Source organism: Bufo bufo, chromosome 7 (assembly GCF_905171765.1).
Source record: "Bufo bufo chromosome 7, aBufBuf1.1, whole genome shotgun sequence".
Classification (NCBI taxonomy): domain Eukaryota; kingdom Metazoa; phylum Chordata; class Amphibia; order Anura; family Bufonidae; genus Bufo; species Bufo bufo.
The window spans coordinates 133,305,844-133,326,004 of record NC_053395.1 but is presented as its reverse complement, the minus strand read 5'-3'; the positions used below and the strand labels follow the sequence as shown (position 1 = coordinate 133,326,004).

The following is a 20,161-nucleotide window of genomic DNA, read 5'->3' as shown; positions in this document are numbered from 1 at the left end:
TATTCTAACTTGAAGCGTTCCCATCACTATGGGAACGCCTCTGTGTTAGAATATACTGTCGGATCTGAGTTTTCACGATCTAACTGAAATCCGATGGTATATTCTAACATAGAGTCGTTCCCATGGTGATGGGGACGCTTCAAGTTAAAATATACCATCGGATTGGAGAAAACTCAGATCCGATGGTATACACTGCGTGCAGAATTATTAGGCAAATGAGTATTTTGACCACATCATCCTCTTTATGCATGTTGTCTTACTCCAAGCTGTATAGGCCCGAAAGCCTACTACCAATTAAGCATATTAGGTGATGTGCATCTCTGTAATGAGAAGGGGTGTGGTCTAATGACATCAACACCCTATATTAGGTTTGCATAATTATTAGGCAACTTCCTTTCCTTTGGCAAAATGGGTCAAAAGAAGGACTTGACAGGCTCAGAAAAGTCAAAAATAGTGAGATATCTTGCAGAGGGATGCAGCACTGTTAAAATTGCAAAGCTTCTGAAGCGTGATCATCGAACAATCAAGCGTTTCATTCAAAATAGTCAACAGGGTCGCAAGAAGCGTGTGGAAAAACCAAGGCGCAAAATAACTGCCCATGAACTGAGAAAAGTCAAGCGTGCAGCTGCCAAGATGCCACTTGCCACCAGTTTGGCCATATTTCAGAGCTGCAACATCACTGGAGTGCCCAAAAGCACAAGGTGTGCAATACTCAGAGACATGGCCAAGGTAAGAAAGGCTGAAAGACGACCACCACTGAACAAGACACACAAGCTGAAACGTCAAGACTGGGCCAAGAAATATCTCAAGACTGATTTTTCTAAGGTTTTATGGACTGATGAAATGAGAGTGAGTCTTGATGGGCCTGTGGCTGGATTGGTAAAGGGCAGAGAGCTCCAGTCCGACTCAGACGCCAGCAAGGTGGAGGTGGAGTACTGGTTTGGGCTGGTATCATCAAAGATGAGCTTGTGGGGCCTTTTCGGGTTGAGGATAGAGTCAAGCTCAACTCCCAGTCCTACTGCCAGTTTCTGGAAGACACCTTCAAGCAGTGGTACAGGAAGAAGTCTGCATCCTTCAAGAAAAACATGATTTTCATGCAGGACAATGCTCCATCGCACGCGTCCAAGTACTCCACAGCGTGGCTGGCAAGAAAGGGTATAAAAGAAGAAAATCTAATGACATGGCCTCCTTGTTCACCTGATCTGAACCCCATTGAGAACCTGTGGTCCATCATCAAATGTGAGATTTACAAGGAGGGAAAACAGTACACCTCTCTGAACAGTGTCTGGGAGGCTGTGGTTGCTGCTGCACGCAATGTTGATGGTGAACAGATCAAAACACTGACAGAATCCATGGATGGCAGGCTTTTGAGTGTCCTTGCAAAGAAAGGTGGCTATATTGGTCACTGATTTGTTTTTGTTTTGTTTTTGAATGTCAGAAATGTATATTTGTGAATGTTGAGATGTTATATTGGTTTCACTGGTAAAAATAAATAATTGAAATGGGTATATATTTGTTTTTTGTTAAGTTGCCTAATAATTATGCACAGTAATAGTCACCTGCACACACAGATATCCCCCTAAAATAGCTAAAACTAAAAACAAACTAAAAACTACTTCCAAAAATATTCAGCTTTGATATTAATGAGTTTTTTGGGTTCATTGAGAACATGGTTGTTGTTCAATAATAAAATTAATCCTCAAAAATACAACTTGCCTAATAATTCTGCACTCCCTGTATTAATAGGGACTCCTGACTTTACATTGAAAGTCAATGGGGGACTGATCCGTTTGCAATTGCACCATATTGTGTCAACTTCAAACGGATCCGTCCCCATTGACTTGCATTGTAAGTCAGGACGGATCCGTTTGGCTCCGCACGGCCAGGCGGACACCAAAACGCTGCAAGCTGCGTTTTGGTGTCCGCCTCCAGAGCGGAATGGAGGCGGAACGGAGCCAAACTGATGCATTCTGAACGGATCCTTATCCATTCAGAATGCATTGGGGATGAACGGATCCGTTCGGGGCCGCTTGTGAGAGCCCTCAAACGGATCTCACAAGCGGAACCCCAAACGCAAGTGTGAAAGTAGCCTAAGATGTCAGATTGGACAGTTGGGGTTAGGGTTAGTAGACTGCCAGGGTATGTTTTGCATGTAACACTTGTTTTGGCATAGTGTCTATTTAATCTTTCTTCACAATTACAGAAGCTGCAAGCTCAGATAAGCATTGCTATGAAAGGCTGAATACAGAAGGCACAGAAAAAGGAAATTGTGGGAGAGATGGAGATAACTGGATTCAGTGCAGCAAACAGTAAGTTAATGGAGACGATTTGTGTAAGCTTAAGATACTAAAATGTAGCTAGATATTATGGAAACTGAAAGGTTGAGATAATGCTATCCATGGACATTATTTAATAACTGTAAAATTCTTCATCTTTGAGGCAGGTGGGAGGATGGTTAGTTGGCATATTCAGCCTCCTAGGGCCTGCCAGTGAGATAGATAATCAATTATTCTTTCGGACAAGGGCTCCTAACTCCTACATTTTCCTTTATTACTGTGTCAACAATTGTTCAACGTCTGTGATCACTCACTAACACATATATTAATGCATTTAATGTTTTCCTGTTTTATAGTGATGTATTCTGCGGTTTCTTGCTTTGCGCAAATGTGTCCAAGATTCCCCGCATTGGTAAATTAGCTGGTGACATACCTCCAACATATATCAATTACCAAGGGAGAGTGATGGACTGCAGGTATGGACTCAAGTTCACCTAGTGTCATTATTTGGGGACATTTCTGAGCCAGTGTTTATTTGCTACTAAAGCAGTGACTTGTATCATGTTATAATGATGTATTTACAGAGCTCAGTTTGTCACTGGTATTGTGTTATCTGTGGATTTACATTAAATGCATATTTAGTGAGTTATCATAAAATACCAACGATGCAGACTCAAGCATTAAATTACAAAATCCACTTAGCTTCACCTCTACATCCTACAAACAGAATAAGGGAGAACATGTAATATAATGTCATTTACTGTAACTATTGCTCTATTATTTTACATGTATTTCCTTAAGGACATTTTTGATAAAGAAGTTAATTCTTGTCTTTAATAATTTCTTTGCTATACAGTGGTGCTCATATTTTTTTGGATGATGAGACTGACATGGGATACGTGGAAGATGGAACACCATGTGGCCCATCAATGATGTGCTTAGACAGGAAGTGCCTACCTATTGCATCACTGAACATTAGCAGTTGTCCAATGGGTTCTAATGGAAAAGTCTGCTCTGGCCATGGGGTAAGACCAATGTAATGGTAAAGATTGTTAATAAAAATGATTATTTTTTCCCTCGCTTACTGGTAGAATAAGTCATGAGGCATTTTAGTCCCTCTATGGAACCAATTCAGTGGAAGAGATTTATTATTCCTAATATTTAGTTAGACAGCTTAAACTTAACAAAAGTGAGTCACTCATGTTGTATGATAAATTTGGTTGTTAGACATTTTTAGCAAATTTTACAGCATATATTATTTCTCTTACTTTCTTCCAAAATTTTGTGCCAGAATTTTGAACCAAACTTGGCGCAGGTAGTGGCATCATAAGCCACACCGATTTTTGCTAAGCCTCTTTCACTTGTTTTGTCAAAAAATTGAAACAGGCAAGCTCTGTACATTGTATTATTCTTTTTGTTACATAATTAGATCTAAAACGTGATGCTACATTATGCACAAGAAATGTATCAAATTTCACCACTTTTTGCAAGATCTACGAACATAAGTAAGTTTGCCGCATTGTATTCAATTCTGAATTTGAATTTATTATAGTAGATATCTAACAGAGCGAAAACATGAACAGTCAGAATTAATAAATTATCTTTGATTTCAAGTGTTGCTTTGAATTATGTACAGTAGGGACATCATTATTATTTATTATTATTAACCCTTTCAGCCGCTTGTGATGTTCCGTTTTTGTTTTTCACTGATATGATTTCATTGAGTCATATCAATTTGATTTTTTTCATTCACATATTCACATGAGGCTTGCTTTTTTGTGGGACAAGTTGTACTTTATAATGGCATACAAATAGTGGAAAGCTGGGAAAAAATTCTAAATTCTAAAACTGCAGAATTGAAAACAAATTCTGCAATTCCACTATAGTTTTATGGGTTTCGTTTTTAGGGCATTTTTAGGCATGTGGTAAAACTGACCTGTTACCTTTATTCTACAGGTCAGTACAATTACATAAAAACCAAAATTATAATAATTAATTAATAATATTTTTTTTTTCTTTTCATCGCTATATTCTGACCCCCATACATTTTTTAGGGTTGTGTCTACCAAGCTGAGTGAGGACACAGCTTAGGAAGAATCTGTAGTTTTTATAGACACCATTTTGGAGCGTGTATGAATTTTTGATGACTGTTTATAATTTTTTTGGGGGCGTGGGGAGGTAAGGCAATGAAAAAGTAGTGAATCGGACATTTAGATTTTTTTTCTGTTGTGGCGTTTACTATACAGGATAAATACATTTATATTTTAATAGTGTGGGTGGAAACATTGCATATCAGCCTATGTTGGCGGACACCGTTCTGCCACTGAAGCTCAAGGAGGGTGTGTTTTGGGGTGTACGAGTGGCTGAAGTGGATGCAAAGTTTCCTGGCCATTTTCAGAATGACTTGCAGATGGGTGAAGACTTCACATACCGCTTTACAACCAGATTGAACATGTGCGCCATGCAGGGCGCATGGCTCATCCCTCCTTGACGCAGTGCCGACACCATGTTCTTCCCGTTGTCGGTCACCATGGTTCCGATTTGGAGTTGTCGCAGAGAAAGCCAGGATTCAATTTCTTGATGAAGGATGCAGAGCAGTTCCTCCCCTGTGTGACTCTGTTAGTCCAGGCAAACTAGGTGCAGAACAGTGTGACACCGCCATGCCCTGCACATGTGGTTTGCTGGAGGAGCACTGTGAATTGTCCCTGCAGTGGAGGCTGAGGACACGGTGGAGGATGAGGAGGCAGAGGCAAACATTGTCGCAGGACCAACGGCGTGAGAACGTGGAGGCGGAAGCAGCGTCACCTGGCCAAGTTGCTGGTGTGGCTGGGCAGGAACCACATTTACCCAGTGGGCTGTAAAGGACATATATTGTACTTGACTGTAGTTACAGCTCCACACGTCGGCGTTGCCATGCATTTTGGCAGACACAGACAGGCCTCAAGGACTGGCCTACCTTCTTTTCTACATATGTGTGCAGAGCTGGTACTGCCTTTTTCGCAAAGAAATGATGGCTTGGGACACTCCACCTCAGCTCGGCACAAGCCATCAGCAGTAAGTTTGTGTTCACATCACTGATTAATTTGCCCTTCCTCTGATCCATCAGAACAATAACCCACAAAAAACTGATCCTGTTTGTGGAACATACGCCTTCACTCGGTCAGTATTTGCTCAATAATCCATCGGTATTGCTAATGCCAAAAAAAAACAGGAGTGGATCTAAAACAGAGATGACACGTGAATGGAATATTTGCATGTCTTCTGTGTTTTTTTACCCACTCCTGCTTTTGGCTACCAAATCATAAGCCAATTCTGATGGGACCATATAGGCCTTACAGCTGCTACACAAACAGGATCTGTTGTGCGTCTAATTTTTCCTTCCTTCTGACAGAGCATAAGAAAGGTCAAATAAATTATGATGTCAGCCAGGCCAAAAGCCAAAATAGTGGACCATTCATGAAGTGGGGAGGGTGGGAACAGCATGAAAAGTTTACAGAGTGGACCTATGACATAGTGGTGATGTGGAAGCAGCATGAGGAGACCACAGAGTGGCCCAATGACAGGGTCTGGAGGTGGAAGCAGTATGAGGAGGCCACTGAGTGGCACAATGACAGTCTGTCAGCGAGTGGCAAGGTGACATAGTGTGGAGATGGCAGCAGCAGGAGGAGACCATTGATTGGCAAGGTGACATAGTGTGGAGATGGCGGCAGCAGGAGGAGACCACAGAGTGGCAAGGTGACATGGTGTGGTGATGACGGCAGCAGCAGGATCCCACAGAGTGGCAAGGTGACATAGTGTGGAGATGGCAGTAGCAGCAGCAGCATCAGGAGGATACCATAGAGTGGAAAAGTGACATAGTGTGGAGATGGCAACAGCAGGATCCCACAGAGTAGCAAGGTGACATAGTGTGGAGATGGTGACAGCAGCATGAGGAGACCACAGAGAGGGAAGGTGACATAGTGTGGAGATGGCAGCAGCAGGAGGAGACCACAGAGTGGCAAGGTGACATAGTTTGGAGATGGCAGTAACAGCAACAGCAGCAGCATGAGACCACAGAGTGGCAAGGTGACATAGTGTGGAGATGGCAGCAGCAGCTGCATCAGGAGACCTGAAAGTGACCCGGTAATAGAGTCGGGAGGTGGGTGGCAATACCAGCACCCGCTAAAGAAGGTGGGTGAAATAAGAAGCTCTTGGCATCAGATGTGTAGCATCAGGCGGGTTGCAGCATCAAAGTAGTAGCTGAGGCAGGTAGTCAGAAGAAAACTCTGTATCTTGTATCAAAGTGTTGGTGTGACACTATGGATGATCTAGTCTGATGCATCAGAAATTGGTGGTTGGAAATCCTGGCTGATTCATCTTGACAAAGGTCAGTCTCTCCACATTTTGGGTGGAGAGGCGAGTTCTCCTTGGGATAACTATGGCCCCTGCCACACTAAACACCCGCTCTGATGCCACACTACTGGCCGTGCAGGACAGCTTTTCCAGGGCAAACTCTGCTAGTTGCAGCCACAAATCCAGTTTGGCTACCCAGTAGTCCAGTGGATCTTCAATGTGGGGTGGCAGGTAGTGTTGATCACGAATATTCGAATTGCGAATTTTAATCGCGAATATCGGCACTTCGAGAATTCGCAAATATTCAGAATATCGCAAAATATATTCGTAATTGCGAATATTCGATTTTTTTTCCTTCTGGAGTTCTATACTGGTTGTTTGTGGATCCTCTACTTCCCGCTCGTCTCAAGCTAATTCCTTCTGTTCTCCCCTTTGTGCATGTGTTGCTTCTAGGTCTCAGGGAGACGCTGGTCCCTTCTTGGTGGAAGGTACTGGCCGTCTCATTCCCCGCTCCCTAAGTTAGGGTTTGCTTCAGTGTCAGCAGGCCTTAGGTTCCAGCGTATGAGTTTGTTCACCATCAGGACTTGCTCATACTGTCAGCAGTCAGGGAGAGACTCAGGTATTGTTAGGAGGTTACCATTCCCTCCTCCCTAGCTTTGGGGCCTGTTCTGGTTACCTGTTGCTGTTTGTTTACTTGGTGTTCCTCTTATCCCCACTTGCCATGACATTATCAACTGCCCCTACCATCATTATTTTCCTTGCTTTGTGCAGATATGGATACTGTTAATGCACTGGTGGATCGCATGCAAGGATTATCTTTGGAGGTAGCTGACCTCCATAATTCAGTTGCACAGTTTCAGAATTCTCAGGCGACTGGTTCCGTCAGTGGGAACCAGGGCAGCCTTGAACCTAAAGTCGCCCTCCCAGCTAGGTTTTCTGTGTGGAGTGATAATTTTGTTCGGTTCAGAGAATCATGTAAACTGTATTTTCGACTGCGTCTGCTCTTCTCTGGGGACGAAAATCTAAAAGTGGGGATTATTATATCTCTGCTGAAAGGTGATGCTCAATCCTGGACCTTTTCTCTACCGATCGGTTCCCAATCCCTCCGATTAGTGGATGAATTTTTCAGGGCCCTGGGCCTTATTTTTGATGACCCAGACCGGGTTTCTCTAGCCGAATCTAAGCTGCGTAGTTTAAGTCATGGAGAACATTCAGCAGAGTCATATTGCTCTGAATTTAGGAGATGGGCGACTGATTCAGAGTGGAATGACCCAGCACTCCGTAGTTAATTATGTCAAGGGCTGTCTGAGAGACTAAAAGATGCCCTGGCCTTCTTCGAAAAAACCCTTATTCTTTGGAGGCGGCTATGTCCCTGGTCGTACGGATTGATAGACGCTTGAGAGAGAGGTTCAAGGTTCCCCTCACTTGGGATGCACTACCATATGGGGAAACAGCCTCTTCTGTCCCGCAGGGTACAGAGACACTCGACCTTGTGTCTGGTGATCAGCCTATGTAATTGGGACAGGTCTCTTCATGCCCTGGTAATAGGAACTTCAGGGTTCTGAGAAGACTTTATTTCTTCTGTGGTAAAGAATGACATTTTATTAACGTATGTCCTTATATTAAACCTCTAGGTGAAAAAGGAAAAAAAAAAAAAGATTGTAACTAATAGATCTAGTTCTCTTACTCTTTGCAGTGTGGATGGGGAGTCAGAGAAGGTATTTTTGTCTTTTACCGGTAGTATCCGATTTCTCCTGCCTGCCGTGGTGGCGCTAGACTCCGAAAATATTGAATTGGAAATATTTGTTGACAGTGTGGCAGGGATAAACCTTGTGGACTATCGGTTCGTTCAGAGTCATGGTTTTAAAACAAGCACATTTAACAAGGTGATATCTGTGTTTGCTATTGATTCTACCCCTCTCTCGCCAAAGTGTCTGACTCATATGGTGCATGATATTCATTTGAGAGTGGGTGATTCCCATGTTGAGTCCATTTCCTGTTTTTTTACTGAAGGGTTTGCCTGCCCCTCTTGTGCTAGGTTTACCATGGTTGACCAGACATAATCCTACCATAGATTGTCAAGCAAGACAGATCAGTAATTGGAGTGATTTCTGTATAGACAACTGTCTCAGCACGTCACTTTCTGTGGTATCCACTAAGATGTTACCCCCGTTTCTTTCAGATTTTTCTGATGTAATCTCTGAGGGTGGAGATCAGGAGTTACCCCCTCACCAAGAGTATGATTGTCCGGTCAACCTTTTCCCGGAGCTAAATTGCCAAAGTCTCGGTTGTATAATCTTTTCCAACCCAAAAGAGTAGCTATGCAAGAGTATATTACCAAGAGTTTGGCAAACAGACATATTAGACCATCTAAGTCACCGGTGGCTGCTGGCTTCTTTTTTGTTTAAAAAAAATGGGACCCTTAGACCGTGTTTAGACTTATGGGAGCTAAATCGTATCACTGTCCGTGATCCTTATCCCCTTCCCTTGATCCCGGATTTATTTGATCAGATTGTCGGAGCCAAGGTATTTTCCAAGTTGGATTTAAGAGGGGCTTATAATCTGATAAGAATCAGGGAAGGGGCCACTTTGAGAACTTGGTCATGCCCTTTGGGTTGACTAATGCCCTGGCATTTGAAGAATGGCACCATTGGTTAGAAGGAGCGATTAATCCCATTACGGTAATTACTGATCATGACCATCTGTCTTACCTGCAATCGACGAAGTCTCTGAACCCAAGGCAGGCCAGATGGTCATTGCTTTTTACCAGATTTAATTTTGTGGTCACTTATCGCCCTGGGGTCAAAAACGTCTAGGCGGATGCTTTGTCGCATAGCTTTCCTGGGGGGGGAGGAGATTCAGAGGATCCTGCTCCGATTTTGGCTGATGGGGTGTTGGTTTCCGTCCTGTATCCCGAACTTGAGGCGGAGGTTTTGGAAACTCAAGGTGACGCACCTTATTCCTGTCCTCCAGGGAGGTTGTTTGTTCCTTCTGGGCTTCGGCACAAGGTGTTCATGGACTTCATCACTGATTTGCCTAGTTCCTCTGGGACGACTGTGATTTTGGTGGTGGTGGACCGCTTCAGTAAGATGGGGCACTTTATACCATTATCAGGTTTGCTCAATGCCAAGACCCTCGCTAAAGTGTTTATTAATAACATCGAGAAATTACACGACATTCCCTCTGATGTGGTGTCTGATAGGGGGACACAATTTGTTTCCAGGTTCTGGAGGGCATTCTGTACTCGTCTGGGAGTTCAGTTGTCCTTCTCTTCAGCTTTCCACCCTCAGTCGAAGGGACAAACTAAACGCACTAACCAGAATCTGGGAACTTATTTGAGGTGTTTTGTCTCAGGAAGAGTGGTCTTCATTTTTGTCTTTGGCTGAGTTTGCCTTAAATAACCGTAGACAGGAGTCTACTGATAAGTCACTATTTTTTGGTGCATATGAGTTTCACCCTCAGTTTGGTACCTTTTCTGGGACTGATTCCTCTGGCATACCTGAAGAGGAAAGATTCTCTTCCTCATTCTCATCTATCTGGTGGAAAATTCAAATCAATAAGAAAAAAAAAAAGTGGGCCAAAGATATAAACGTATGGCTGACAAGAGACGTATGACTGGTCCGGAACTGTGTGTGGGTGATTTGGTGTGGTTGTCCACTAAGAACATTAAGTTTAAGGTACCCTCTTGGAAGTTGGGCCCAAGATTTATTGGTCCTTACAAGATCTCTGCCATTATTAATCCAGTTGCGTTTCGTCTCGAACTTCCGCAGGCTTGGAAGATCCATAATGTGTTTTTGGTCTTTGTTCAAAAACTATGTAGAACCTGCTGAACCATCTCCCTTGCCACCCCCTCCTGTCTTGGTAGATTGTAATCTGGAGTTTCATATCTCCAGAATAATTAACTTGCGCATTCTTCGTGGTTTCCTTCAGTAACTCGTACATTGGAAGGGTTACGGTCCAGAAAAAAGAATGTGGGTTCCGGCGACTGATGTCAGTGCTAGTCGCCTTCTGAAGGCTTTTCACAGGGCGCACCCGGATAAGGTCGGTCCTGGGTGCCCGGAGGTCACCCGTAGAAGGGGGGGGGGGGTACTGTCACTGCCTGCCCTGTGAGAGATCTGAGAAGGATGGATAGACTTGCAGCATGTGAGTCTATCTGACAGGTCTTTCTGTGTTTCCCCTCTGTTTGCTGTTGTGGGCAGGATCCCACCTCTCCTCAGATTCTGCTCGTTAGCTGTTTAAGAGGCTCCATTTAAGTCTGCCTCTTAGGCCTCTTTCACACGGGCAAGATTTCCGCGCGGGTGCAATGCGTGAGGTAAACGCATTGCACCCGCACTGAATCCAGACCCATTCATTTATATGGGGCTTTGCACATCAGCAGTGATTTTCACGCATCACTTTTGCATTGCGTAAAAATCGCAGCATGCTCTATTTTGTGTGTTTTTCACGCAACGCAGGCCCCATAGAAGTGAATGGGGCTGCGTGAAAATCGCAAGCATCTGCAAGCAAGTGCGGATGCAGTGCGATTTTCACGCATGCTTGCTAGGAGATGATCGGGATGGGGACCTGATCATTATTATTTTCCCTTATAACATGGATATTAGGGAAAATAATAGCATTCTTAATACAGAATGCTTAGTAAAATAGGGCTGGAGGAGTTAAATTTTTTTATTTTATTTAACTCACCTCATCCACTTGTTCGCGCAGCCCGGCTTCTCTTCTCTTCTTCTTCTTTGCTGTGCAGGAGGAAAAAGGACCTGTGGTGACGTCACTGCGCTCATCACATGGTCCGTCACATGATCCATCACCATGGCGATAAATCATGTGATGGACCATGTGATGAGCGCAGTGATGTCATCAAAGGTCCTTTACCCAGGTCCTGAAGAAAGAAGAGAAGCCGGGCTGCACGAACAAGTGGATGAAAGTGAGTTAAAAAAAATTAATTTTTTTTTACCCCTCCAGCCCTATTTTACTAAGCATTCTGTATTAAGAATGCTATTATTTTCCCTTATAGCCATGTTATAAGGGAAAATAATACAATCTACACAACACCTAACCTAAACCCGAACTTCTGTGAAGAAGTTTGGCTTTGGGTACCAAACATGCCGATTTTTCTCACGCGCGTGCAAAACGCATTAAAATGTTTTTCACTCGCGCAGAAAAATTGCGCATTTTCCCACGACGCACCCGCATCTTATCTGATCCAAATCCATGACGTCTGTGTGAAAGAAGCCTTACTGCTGACTCTGCAGTTGATATTTTCCTTTGTTCTATACTGGTTGTTTGTTGATCCTCTACTTCCCGCTCATCTCAAGCTAAGTTGTCCTGTTCTCCCCTTTGTGCGTGTGTTGCTTCTAGGTCTCAGGGAGACGCTGTTCCCTTCACGGTGGAAGGTACTGGCTGTCTCATTCCCTGCTCCCTTAGTTAAGGTTTGCTTCAGTGTCAGCAGGGCTTAGGTTCCAGCGTATGAGTTCGTTCACCATCAGGACTTGCTCATACTGTCAGCAGTCAGGGAGAGGCGCAGGGATTGTTAGGTGGACATTGCCGCAGGACCAACAGCGTGACAATCTAGAGGACGATGCGGCGTGACCTGTCCAAGTTGCTGGTGTGGCTGTGCAGGAACCACATTCACCCAGTGGGCCGTAAAGGACATATATTGTCCCTGACCTTAGTTACAGCTCCACACGTCGGTGCTGCCGTGCACTTTGGCAGACACCGTCAGGCTCAAGGACTGGCCCCAGGGCCGGTACAAGGCAGGGGCCGAAGGAGCGGGTGCCCTGGGCGCTACCATTTGCGGACAGGAGGGGGGCGCAGGCAGGGCCGCTGATAGGCCAGTACAGCTGGCCCAGTTGTACCGGGCCCGGCTGGCAGGGGGGCCCGGGCTGCCGACTCCCGAGCCATTTTAATTTTTTTGCTGCGCGCTTCTAAAGGTTAAAGGGGCGGGGACTGAGTCAGTGACGTCACGGGGGAAGCCTCTCTGGGCGGCGCTGTAATCGGCTGGTGCGTTGGAGGCCGGGGAGATCCTCCTGCTGCAGTGTTGTTGTGCCGAACGAGCGCTCAGGCTGGTGCTCCGGGGGTAGCGCAAGTTGGAAACGGCAGATCAAAGGGGGTGGATCAGGCTGATGTGCTGATATCGTAGTGGCGATCTCCAGTAACAGCAGGCAGTGTGGGGGCGGCGCTCACTCACTGACGTCACACGCTTCTCCTCCCACTAGGCGGCGCAGGCGCGTGACGTCAGTGAGTGAGCGCTGCCGCCCGCACTTGTTACTGGAGGGTGGAGGGAGGAGGCAGGAGCTGAATGTAAGGTCGGTATGTGTCATCCACAGATCCCCCTCTATAACAGTGCCATCCACAGATCCCCCCATAACAGTGCCATCCACAGATCCCCTCCATAACAGTGCCAGATCCACAGATCCTCTCCATAACAGTGCCATACACAGATCCCCTCCATAACAGTGCCATCCACAGATCCCCTCCATAACAGTGCCATCCACAGATCCCCTCCATAACAGTGCCATCCACAGATCCCCTCCATAACAGTGCCATCCACAGATCCCCTCCATAACAGTGCCATCCACAGATCCCCTCCATAACAGTGCCATCCACAGATCCCCTCCATAAAAGTGCCATTCACAGATCCCCTCCATAACAGCGCCATTCACAGATCCCCTCCATAACAGCGCCATTCACAGACGACCCCCCAGCGCCATAAATATCACTTGTAGACAAATCTGCATGTTGTTTCAAGGCGGCGTCTGGGGAGGGGCCAAGGGCGGGGCCAGGGGTGTGGCTGAAGGAGGGATCAGGGGGTGGAGCTGAAGGGGGCCCCGTCATGTATGCTGTACGGGGCCCCATGATTTCTATCAGCGGCCCTGGGCGCAGGTGAAGTGCCAGCAGTGTACAGCTTCACTGTACCACATTAGCCAAGCGCCACTTGCTGTACTTGCTGTGCTTGCTGTGCTGAGTGCGCTCCTGCACCCGCCTACACCGTCCACACCAGCCATGTCAGCGCTGCTCCTTCTCTCCCCCTATGAATTTTGTGCCGACTGCGCTCCTGGCTCGGGCTCCCTTTCCTCCTCTGCGTTTCCTCGCCCCCCCCCCCCCCCATGGAGGATTCATTTGGTTGATACCACCGGCGTGCGCCGTGTGACGTCACGCGGCTCACGCCGGAGGCGAGGTGTGAGGTGAGAGAGGGAGGACTCGCGCAGCCTACAGGGAGATGTGTCGGCGCGTGAAGAACAAGCCACGAGGAGCCTGCCTTCACTAGCTGCTACTCACACACAGACTGTAAAAAGTAAGAAAATAATGTAATACAAATAACAAACTAATTTTTTTCTTAAAAACGGGGGGGGGGGGGGCGCAGTTTGCCATCTTCGCCCTGGGCACCAAATGGCCTTGTCCCAGCCCTGACTGGCCCACCTTCTGTTCTACATGTGTGTGCAGGTATGGTACTGCCTTTTTGACAAAGAAATGACGGCTTGGGACTCTCCACCTCGGCACAAGCCATCAGTTCTCTGAAAGGTGCAGAGTCCACCACTTGGAAAGGTAGGGACTGAAGCACCAGCAACTTGGACAGGAGCACGTTCAGCTTCTGCTCTGTTGGATGCGTGCACGCATACTGTCGTCTCTTGGCAATCGCTTCTGTGATTGATTGCTGACGGAATGACTGATGAGGAGTAGAAGCAAGAGCATCTGGACCAGCAGAAGCTGGGATTGACAGACAGCTCCCTTCGGCTGAGGTGGTGGAGCCTTGACTGGCTGAAACTTGGTGCGTTCCACTGGGTGATGTAGCGGTTGCTGCGGCAGGCTGGACCACCACATTGGAGCCACGGTTCTCCCTGGCCACTGTATGGCAATGCTGCATATGTTGGCCACGCTTCACCTTCTACCCACAGATGCGACTTATGGCCATGTTCACCTCCTCTGGCGCTTTGAAAAAAAACTGCCACACTGCCGAGTAGGATCTCACAAACAGAAAGCCAAAATGCCAGTGTGAAAGTAGCCTTAGGCTACTTTCACACCTGCGTTCAGGTGTCCGCTCGTGAGCTCCGTTTGAAGGAGCTCACGAGCGGTCCTGAACGCAGCCGCCCGGCCGCAATGCATTCTCAATGGAGGTGGATCCACTGAGAATGCATCCGCCTGCCAGCGCTCAGCCTCCGCTCCGCTCAGTGAGCGGACACCTGAACGCTGCTTGCAGCGTTTGGGTGTCCGCCTGGCCGTGCGGAGGCGTGCGGATCCGTCCAGACTTACAATGTAAGTCAATGGGGACGGATCCGCTTGAAGATGACACCAAATGGCTCAATCTTCAAGCGGATCCGTTCCCCATTGACTTTCAATGTAAAGTCTGAACGGATCCGCTCAGGCTACTTTCATACTTAGAAAATTTTCTAAGTTTTAATGCAGACGGATCCGTTCTGAACGGATGCGAACGTCTGCATTATCGGAGCGGATCCGTCTGATGAAACATCAGACGGATCCGCTCCGAACGCTAGTGTGAAAGTAGCTTTACTCTGCTGCGACCTCTGCTTGCGCCAGAAACATTCATGCCTCTGCCACTCCTCTGTGCATAGCCCGGCTGTTCTCTGCCTGACATACTTGTAGCTGAACTAAACAAATTAAACGGAAATTAAAACACCCCTAAAAGCAACAAATATATTTTTCTTTTTGTACTAAAATAGGCCACTAAATTATTGCTGCGCAAATAACAGCAAACGTGAACTAAGTATATATTTCTCGTATTGTACTGAAATAGGCCACTAAATTATTTCTGAACAAATACAAGCAAACGTGACCTGCGTTTATATTTCTCATACTGGACTAAAATAGGCAACTAAACAATTTCAGAGTAAATAACAGAAAAAGTGAACTGCGTATATTTTTCTCTTTTTCTACTGAAATATGGCAATAAACGCTTTTAGCAAAAATAACACCAAATGTGAACTGCGTTTCATTTTCTCGTATTTTTGTGAAATACGACAAGAAATGCTTTTAGCAAAAATAACAGCAAATACAAACTTAGTCTATTTTTCTCTAGAAATATGGCAATAAACGATTTTAGCGCAAATAACACCAAATGTGAACTGCGTCTATTTTTCTCGTATTGTGGTGAAATACGACAAGAAATGCTTTTAGCGCAAATAACAGCAAATATGAACTTAGTCAATTTTTCTCTTTTTCTCTAGAAATTTGACAATAAACGCTTTTAGCGCAAACAACACCAAATGTGAACTGCGGCTATTTTTCTCATATTGTAGTGAAATATGACAATAAACGCTTTTAGCGCAAACAACACCAAATATGAACTGCGTCTATTTTTCTCGTATTGTAGTGAAATACGACAAGAAATGCTTTTAGCGCAAATAACAGCAAATATGAACTTAGTCTATTTTTCTCTTTTTCTCTAGAAATTTGGCAATAAACGCTTTTAGCGCGAAACAACACCAAATGTGAACTGCGGCTATTTTTCTCGTATTGTAGTGAAATATGACAATAAACACTTGCAGAAGCTGGAAAAACAAACTTTGATTAATATGCAAATGAGCACTCGGAAGTGCCCAGGGGCGGCGTTCACTGTGTTGGTGCCTTTTTTCATTGTTCCCCCGCCCCATCCTCTGCATATGCCCGCCCTCCTATTCCCTTGCGTCATCGGTTGAGATGCCCATTGTTGGCACGGCATCGCTTTAACTACTGCGCATGCTCCAGCGAACGGCGCAAAACCAGCCGTTCGCCGGAGCATGCGCAGTAGTTGAAGCGATGCCGTGCCAACAATGGGCATCGCAGTGCGCATGCTCCGGCCCGGCGAGGCAGTGCACAGTCGCGGGATCTCGGCCGGACCTTCGGATGACGCAAGGGAATAGGAGGGCGGGCATATGCAGAGGATGGGGCGGGGGAACAATGAAAAAAGGCAGGGCAGCCTGGGCACCAACACAGTGAACGCCGCCCCTGGGCACTTGCGAATGCTCATTTGCATATCAATCAAAGTTCGTTTTTCCAGCTTCTGCAAGTCTAAATACAAAGGTACCATTACATTCATGTAAAGGTGTGCTATAGGGCAATGTAAGCGATGTATATAGCCATATGGAGGTGACAGAATCCCTTTAAAAAAAAAATAAAAATTTAACCCCTCGATCCATTACTAAGCATTCTGTATTAAGAATGCTATTATTTTCCCTTATAATCAGGTTATAAGGAAAAATAATAAAGATCGGGTCCCCATCCCGATCATCTCCTAGCAACCGTGCGTGAAAATCGCATCCGCACTTGCTTGCGGATACTTGCGATTTTCACGCAGCCCCATTCACTTCTGAGGGGCCTGTATTGCGCGAAAAACGCACAAATAGAGCATGCTGCGATTTTTACGCAATGCACAAGTGATGCGTGAAAATCACCGCTCATGTGCACAGCCCCATAGAAATGAATGGGTTCGGATTCAGTGCGGGTGCAATGCGTTCACCTCACGCGGAAAACTTGCCCGTGTAAAAGGGGCCTAAAGGCTTTTCAACATAGCACTTGCACCCCAATAACTAATTGCTGGAATGACAGAGCTGTATTATGAGACTATCTGGATCCATAAGTAATGTTTCCCTGCACTTGTAAATTGCTTTTTTTCACAATGAGGATTTTACTATAACTCTCCCTAGCATCTGCACACGTCTCTCCCTGCCTGTGAAATAATTCCTCTCACTATCCTTTCCCTGCACTAGTAAATCGCTTCTTTCCTTTTTTTTTTTTTAACAATTAGTTATTCCTTCACTCTCCTTAGCGCCTGCATACACGTCTGTCCCACAAAGTACGATAGTGAATGGCAGACTCTAAGATGGCCGCCGTATTTATAGGGCTGTGACATCACCGGGCTGGCTGGCTGCTGATTGGCTGTATGCATGGCATTATGGGTCATCCCGCCTTCCCAGAGTTCCTTGCCCCATGTCCTCACACGTGTAGCCGCCATTTTAGTCACCATTGTAGCCGGCTAGCCTCCATGTTAGGAAAAATTGTGATTCGTTACCAAGAATTATTCGTTCAGAATTGAATTTTTCCTGAAATTCTGAACAAGTTCAACTTTGTCAGCTTTGATTCGCTCATCTCTATTCTCAATGTATTTAAAACAAACAGCAAAGTCATTAACAGTATTAACGCTAAGGATATCTGAAGGAGTCACTCTCCACACCTTTCTGTGTGCAAACGTATGTAGAGAATGTTTTTTTTCTAAAGGCCCCTTCACATGGGTCGATGATTTGGGCAATTATCATAAAGGCGTGATCCTAGGAATACCCATTCCCAGTAATTGCTCTGTGTAAGGCCTATTGCACACGACCGTATGGCTTTTTCAGTGTTTTGCGATCCGTTTTTCAGGGATCCGTTGTTCCGTTTTTTGTTTCCGTTGTGTTTCCGTTTCTGTTCCGTTTTTCCGTTCCGTTTTTCCGTATGGCATATACAGTATACAGTAATTACATAGATAAAATTGGGCTGGGCATAACATTTTCAATAGATGGTTCAGCAAAAAACGGAACGGAAACGGAAGACATACGGATGCATTTCCGTATGTGTTCCGTTTTTTTGCGGACCCATTGACTTGAATGGAGCCACGGACTGTGATTTGCGGGCAATAATAGGACATGTTCTATGTTAAAACGGAACGGAAAAACGGAAATACGGAAACGGAATGCATACGGAGTACATTCCGTTTTTTTTGCGGACCCATTGAAATGAATGGTTCCGTATACGGACCGTATACGGAACGCAAAAAACGTCCAGTAAACGGGGAAAAAAAAACGTCCGTGTGCAATAGGCCTAAAGGAATCATCTGATGAACAAGTAAACCCTCATTCATAAGAACATTGTTGATGTTCCCATAGAGCAGGGTTGATTGCTGCATGTAAATCTCACTGATAATCAGGTAGTTATAGGGAATGGACAATAAAGGGGCCTTAACACTCAAAGAACCACTTAAAGGGATTGACCATTTTGCTTCTAAATTACAATAATGATTAGTGTGTGATGGTATAAGAAGCTTGGAGTCGCCTCCTTCGATATCCAGAATAGTGGTGTAAATAGTTTCCGATACCCATATCTTTTTCCAAAATGGTGCTTTTCTCCTGTACTGTGCACATGCTGAAAGCAGTCAGTATAGGCACAGATACATAATATCCAGTGCCACCCTAATGTTCTTTACCTGCACCTGCCTTGACCGCTTTCAATAAATTGCCATCTTTGAAAAGGATATGAGTGGTGTTGACTATTTACACTACTATCTTGAAAACCCAGGGGGGGGGGGGGGGGGGGGCACCTCCATGCTGGCTCAGGTAAAACCAGAGGCCATATAGCAGCTTCTTATGACATTAGATGCTAATGCATGGCATTACTGTAATTTAGCAGTAAAGTGGCCACATGAGTCTTTTCAGTCAGTAAGTTTCCGCATCTATCTTTGTATAAGTTGTGTAGGATCCACTATGTAGAGTAGAGATCTCTTAATATTACTAGCATTATGTACAGGCTGCATGTAGGGCGTGAGCAGAGTAGGAAGTCTCTGAGTTACAGTGTCAGCCAATCGCTGCAGGGCAGTAAGTCTCTGAGTTACAGTGTCAGCCAATCGCTGCAGGGCAGTAAGTCTCTGAGTTACAGTGTCAGCCAATCGCTGCAGGGCAGTAAGTCTCTGAGTTACAGTGTCAGCCAATCGCTGCAGGGCAGTAAGTCTCTGAGTTACAGTGTCAGCCAATCGCTGCAGGGCAGTAAGTCTCTGAGTTACAGTGTCAGCCAATCGCTGCAGGGCAGTAAGTCTCTGAGTTACAGTGTCAGCCAATCGCTGCAGGGCAGTAAGTCTCTGAGTTACAGTGTCAGCCAATCGCTGCAGGGCAGTAAGTCTCTGAGTTACAGTGTCAGCCAATCGCTGCAGGGCAGTAAGTCTCAGTTACAGTGTCAGCCAATCGCTGCAGGGCAGGAAGCCAGAGAAGGGGACCTTACTGGCAACATCTGTACAGCCCAGGAACACGAAGCCATTTTGTTATTTCCTGTAGTGTAAAGGATCTATTGTATACATAGCACCTTGGAAATGTGCATTTGAAGGACCAGAGTGAAGGATTAACGGTCCTGGTATGTTACAGGACATGACCATGGTAGCTCCATTTACCTAAAGATGACAATTTGCCCCGAGTTTTCACTTTACAGTTATATTTTTGAACTTTTTGGTCATCATTGTCTTAAACAATGTGATTTTTTTCCAGGTTTGCAGCAATGAAGCCACCTGTATATGCAGCTCCACATGGGCCGGAACTGACTGCAGTATATATGACCCAAAGAAAGAGCCTACTGTTAGGAAAGATGAAGGACCGAAGGGTTTGTGTCATTTTGTTGTTAATAGATTTAACAAGTGTGCGTACAGACAGTTTGTTTCTAATTTTAGTAGCTTTTATTGAAGCTGTATAGTATATAACATGTCAGGATTGGGTGTATTACTGGATACAGAAGTACAGAGGGGCAGCTAGAGGCAGTACAGTAGACACACCGGTTAAATCCTTTGTTTGAGGACTTCCCATACCGCATTAGAAGTATATGCCCCA

At 45.4% G+C, this 20,161-nt stretch overlaps 1 protein-coding gene across 1 annotated transcript in view; it reads left to right on the top strand.

Moving 5' to 3' along the window:
* ADAM23 (ADAM metallopeptidase domain 23) overlaps window positions 1–20,161 on the top strand; it is a 475,404-nt gene that overhangs the window by 416,753 nt on the left and 38,490 nt on the right. Inside the window, 4 exon segments of the mRNA XM_040441050.1 lie at window positions 2,204–2,309; window positions 2,633–2,752; window positions 3,133–3,301; window positions 19,826–19,937. Coding sequence (XP_040296984.1) covers window positions 2,204–2,309; window positions 2,633–2,752; window positions 3,133–3,301; window positions 19,826–19,937 — 507 coding nt within the window.